We start from the raw sequence: 6,000 nt of genomic DNA on the forward strand, positions 1-6,000 counted from the left end.
CACCGCACTTATTTAAAAATAACCACATTTCTGAACTTCTGTATCAGTTTTTAAAATTATTCTCAAAATGGTAAAAAGCACCCGCTATGTGTTTTATTTTTGCTTTTTCTTAATTAACTTTGACCATTTTTTTCAAGTGCATTATGTCTGGATACTAACTTTTCTTCTGCCTTTTAATATTGACTCTACTAGAACATGCTCTCAGTATCTGATGCCTCTGATTGCAGAATGAGTATTAATATGAAATAACCCTCTCCCTTTCTTACAGTAAAGTCCGTCTAATCTACCTAGCAGCTTGCTTTGCCTCTGACATGCTCACTAGCCATCATGCTCACCCTTCTTTTCCAGATCCACTTCCTCATGATACTGTCTTCTAACTGGGCTTACTTAAAGGATGCCAGCAAAATGCAGGCTTACCAGGATATCAAAGCAAAGGAAGAACAGGAACTGCAAGATATCCAGTCCCGGTCAAAAGAACAACTCAATTCTTATACATAAACGTTTGCCAGAGTGCTTCCGCCGACACATTGACAGCTGTGACAAATCATCAGACAGCTGCTCTGCAGTACAGATGTGTTTCCCACCAAACAAACTCACGTAGAACTACAAACACTTCACTGTCTATCTCAAGCTGCTGGGATGTATTTCTAGGAAAACCCTCCAGTAGGTAAACCTTTTCCTTTAGAACAGATACAGGAGGTTTCATGTTAGCCATTTTAAAAGGCAACACTTTTTGACAAAATGATAGTTCATCTTTTTGAAATTTGTGGCATGTTCACATTTACTGCTAGAGCAATCCTACCAAGATAGGAATTGAGAATATGGCATACTCCTTGATAGGGACCCATGATGTGCCAGCACCAAGGGAAGGTACCATAAATTCATGTGTGCCATCTGTCCCTAAACAGATGTACCTAATAGGGAATAAAATGAAATTGGTGTGAAGTTCCATTTCTGACAGCCAACATTTATTAAACAGTGGCTTCATCAAAGATAATGTAATTCTTATAATTGATTAGGACACCTTAACTTTATGATCCAATCAGAAATCTTTTTTCAATAATGCTAAAATGTGCTACTATAATTCTGCTATAACTACCATTAAAGAAGCTGAATTCTGACTCCTTGACAAGCTTTCTGGAATCAATTTTCTAAAAGACTTCATTGTAATAAAATGACCCACTTGTCATCATTCTTCTTGGGACATAAATGTCAGCTCAGCCTTAATGAGTATTTGCTGTAAATTTCTAAGAACTTGCATCACAACAGGAGATCCAAAATACTTAATAGAATTTTTTTCCACAAACATTTTTTTAAATTAAGAAGTGTTACCTTATTAAAATGACCACCATTCTAAACCATTTTTATGTGGTCTGAAAAGTGAGTTTACAGTTTCATACCAACTATCTAAAACCTAATTGCAAATAGACGACAGACCTCCTACTTTTATAGACTTGAATACTTAAGTAATTTAAATTAGGGTATTTATTTCACTTTTTATCATCTTAGTTTCCTGGAATAATCAAAGTTCCATGTTCAGCAAAACAACAACTGCTTGAGTTTAAGCCATTTTCAGAAACTTGCCTTCTAAATCATTGTGTACCAGAACATTAAGTGACTATAGGTATTGGGTATTAGTGATGGTAAACTTTGTGTTGTTCTTTATGAAATGATACATATAACTGTTGGGTGCATCCGTGCTTTTTAAAGGGGGCTGCATAATATAGGGTTAACTATGTATATTCATGTTAAGAATTAACTTGTGGTTTGGCTGTTTTCCTGGATTTTAAAACATATACATGTGCAGAACTGTATTGCAATGAAAGGAAGCATAACTTTATCAACATGCTATTAAAAGTGAACAAGTATATTTCATTTGGATTCTTTCAGTTGTGGTTGTTAATGCCTAAACATGCCTATTTGGACCTTGACTATTTTTTTAGTGGGAGAAGCTCTCCCCCGTGTAGAACGGTTGTTCCGGACTAGCTTGGTGATGTGCTTTCTGTTGCATGGCAAACTTCGATGTTTCCTCCGGCAGTGCAGGTGCCATTAGAGTCCAGTGTTCTAGAAGCGGTGTCTAAAGCCTAATTTGACTTTTCTAATTCTGGTGGCTACTACCAAGAATGTTCGAAAGTTTTGTTCAAGTAGTCTAATATTTTTTATGTAAAGAGCATTAAATTTTGCTATGTATAAATTTTTGTAACCTAACAGTGAATCAATATTTTCTATCAGTGCCAAGGGCTTCCTGTAGTTCTATTCCAGTGTTATAATAAATATTTGTAGATAATAGTCAATACTTGTGTATGCTTATTTTAAAGATCTATTTAGGTGGAAATAGTTGTGGATGTACTAAGAGAAATGAAATAAAATTATAGCTTCATTCAGTTGCCTTTTGACATACATAAATGTTCTCTTTCTCCGTCTTCAGTATGGTGTCATTTTTAAATAGTATGCATGATCAAGATTTCACATTCGTATGAAATCCAGCTTATAAGAGAGTGCTAAGTTTCATTTCTGACAAATCTCTTTTAAGAAAATGACCTCACCCACTAGGGTGTATTTTACATAAAGTACCATTAACACTTTACAGTTCTTTGTGAAAAATATAGACATTTTCTGACTTAATGAAAGCAATATACCTATGGGATGAACACAAAACTTAAGTTAGGGGAAAGTATAAGGAACAATCTGCATAAGGGTCCATATGTCATTGGCTATTTTACAAACCCGAGGTATAGAAGTCTACTGAAATATTTTTGGGGAATATTTAAAAAGATCTAGAGCTAACAGTGTTTTCTTTTTTTGTTAATCTTCACCCGAGGATATTTTTTCCTTTGATTTTTAGAGAGAGTAGAAGGAAGGGAGAAAGGAGGAGAAACATTGATGTGAAACAGATACATGGATTGGTTGCCTCCCACACATGCACTTACCGGGGCCAGGGATCAAGCATGCAACCCAGGTATGTGCCCTTGACCATGAATGGAACCCATGAACCGTCAGTCCAAGGGCAACACTCTAACCACAGAGAATCACCAGCCAGGGCTAGAGCTAACAGTATTTTCTAAAGCAGCAGAGCTAAAACTATTCCTTAAGATTTCATTTTATAGTCTGTTTAAAATGACTTCTGTCAGCATGATTACACATTTGGATTTTCTCCCTCTAACTTTTCTTAGTAATAATCAGCTTTTCGCCTCCAGATAACCGCCCTTCATTTACAATCAGTAGGAGACCAAATCAGGAGCCCAATTAGTTTGCTGTTTATCACACTATACTTCATACCTTCTGTTAATGTAGCATTTGTGTAATTATTTCTTAAGTTACATGAATCACCTAAATAAATGTGTAAATCATGGCTAGCTAAGATCACGTGCAGTCTCTTTATTATCAACAGTAATCATGCCACAAATGTGAAAACCTTTAGCAGATGGAGCTGTTTCCATTTATCTAGTTATACCTTGTGAAATAACTTTTAAGAGGTGAAAAGAAAGTCAAAATTTTAGGGGAGGGGCCCACTCATTTAAAAACCCAACAAGTGCCCTGGCCGATGTGCTCAGTGGTTAGTGTCAGCCTGTGCACCAGAGGGTCGCAGGTTCCATTCCCGGTCAAGGCTATGTACCTGGGTTGCAGGTTCAATTCCTAGCCCTGGTCAGGGTGTGTTCAGGAGGCAACCAATCCATGTGTCTCTCTCACATCAATGTTTTTTCTCTCTCTCCCCCTCCATCCCTCCTTTCCACTCTCTTCTTAAAAAAAAAAAAAAAGCAATGGGAAAAATATCCTTGGATGTGGATTAACAAAAAAAAAATAATCATGAAAAAGAAAAATCAGCAAGCAAAAATACTTTGTCTTCTAAAAAATGAAGACCAAAATTCCACAATAAAAATTTGGAAAAAAATCCTTTTAGGGCTTTTTAATGCTATGCTAGCCATAATATTAGAACATTTAAGAGACAATCCACTTTGCTATTTACATATTTTCCTAAACAATGGCATATTTCTCTAGCTGGTGCAAGACTAATTTGTTCCCAGATGTTTGTAAAAAATTATAGTTGTAAAAAATTATAGATGTTGCTTAAGGTAACTTTTCAAAATAAATATTTAAGATAAGTAAAACTACCAAGTTTTGAGGAAATAAAAATGCAAATAGAAGTCAGGTTTGGCAAAGAACGTTCTTTTTCTAAACTGCTCCACTAATCTTCCTCACTGTTTTTGATATTTAAACTTATTGCGCCCTGATTGGTGTGGCTGTTGATTGGAGCATCATCCCATACACCAAAAGATCTCAGGTTCGATCCCCTGGTTGGGACTCATGCAGGAGGCAATTGATTGGTTTCTCTCTTACATGGATGTTAAATATGTCTAAACATTATTGTACCCACCTGGGGAAGATTTAAACAGAGACTCACTCAGGGGGTCCTGTGGAGGCAGAAGCAGGGGAGGCTGCAGGGGAGCTTGCATCTCGAAATCTGTATTCTTGGGCATTCTAGGTAATGTGCCATCTGAAATGCTACATGAGAAATGACTTACTTTTCTTTAAATGGAATCTGCCTTGAGATAGGTGACAATAGCGCATTTCTGTACTCTCTCCCATGGACACACTGAATGTACCACTATACATGGAAGTTTTTCTGAAAGAAATCCAAAAAATAGCTGAGCTCTTCTTATACATGCAGCGAACAAGAAAATAGCCCCATCGAAACAGGCCAGAAAGTCTGAGACACGGTCTCACCCCAACCCCAGGACACCACCATTCAATCAGGAGGGGACGGACCCCTGACCCCGTGGTTCTCCTGAAGAGCAAAGGATTTGCACCCCATATCTAGTGCCCCATCTTTTAAGACCCACCTGAGATGGGCTCCCAAACACCCCACTCTTAAGGCCAACTGAGCTTATGGCCATAAAACCCACAAGAATATAACATACAAACAAACAGTTCTAAACCAGCTCTAGATTCACCAAGTACTGCTTTCCCTGAAACTGGTCTATTTGAATATATTAAAAGCTGCTGCCTGAGAGTCTGGTTTCTTTCTAATTTAGCACACATCTAGGGGCCAAGTGCCATCCTCTCTAGACACTAGAGAAGCCAAGGATGCCTCCCCCACCAGCTCCAGATCCCCAGTATCTTCCAGAAAGAAGCTTATATACACATCTCTGCCCGGTGTTAGCAGCTGCCACCCAAGGGACAGGTCCCCAGATTGCCTGCCTGACAGCCAGAAGTGATTACATTCACAAGTCCCACGGGACTGTAGCAAACAAAGAAGCAGTTCTTACCAGACGTAAAACCACACACCCACAGCTATACACCCAGGCCAAATGCAGAGGGAGTAGGCAAAAATATGCATCTCCCAGTTTATCCCAGGAGTTCTACAGAAGTCCAACCCTCTGTGCAGGTGATACATTCCGAGAACCTCAGTGGATGCCTGAAACCACAGATAGCACCAAACATTATATATACTATGTTTTTTCTGTACATACATACCGAGGATAAAGCTTAATTTATAAATTAGGCACAATAGATTAACAACAATAATAAAGTAGAACAATTACAACACTATAATAAAAGTTATGTAAATGTCTTCAGGGCCATTATTAAGTAAAATAAGGGTGACTTAAACCCATACCCTGTGCTACCTCAGCAGTCGATTTATAACTGAAATGGCTACTAAGTGACTGATTGGCAGGTGGCACATACAGCAAGGTGACACTGGACAAAGGGAGGATTCACATCCCAGGTAGGATGGTGTGAGATTTCATCACGCTACTTACAACATGCAATTTAAAACTTACGAATTATTTCTAGAATTTCCCATCTGATATTTTCAGACCATGGGTAACAAACTGCCAAAATGGAAACACTGGATAAAGCAAACTACTGTACACACTTTCCCAGTCACTGTCAGAGTCTGGCTTCCAATCAGACTGCATCTAGGTCAGCCGTGGGCAAACTACGGCCCACCGGCCGGATCCGGCCCGTTTGAAATGAATAAAACTAAAAAAAAAAAAG

General features: G+C 38.2%; 1 protein-coding gene across 3 annotated transcripts in view; it reads left to right on the plus strand.

Annotated features, from left to right (window-relative positions):
* GPM6B (glycoprotein M6B) overlaps positions 1-2,423 on the plus strand; it is a 143,740-nt gene extending 141,317 nt beyond the window's left edge. For all 3 annotated transcript variants that reach the window (XM_014455736.2, XM_006088599.3, XM_006088597.3), the window contains one exon: positions 349-2,423. In XM_014455736.2, the coding sequence (XP_014311222.1) occupies positions 349-498 (150 nt within the window). In that variant the 3' untranslated portion in view covers positions 499-2,423. The remainder of the gene's footprint in view (positions 1-348) is intronic.
* Positions 2,424-6,000: the final 3,577 nt, after the last annotated feature.

Source organism: Myotis lucifugus, unplaced genomic scaffold, assembly GCF_000147115.1.
Source record: "Myotis lucifugus unplaced genomic scaffold, Myoluc2.0 scaffold_49, whole genome shotgun sequence".
Classification (NCBI taxonomy): Eukaryota; Metazoa; Chordata; class Mammalia; order Chiroptera; family Vespertilionidae; genus Myotis; species Myotis lucifugus.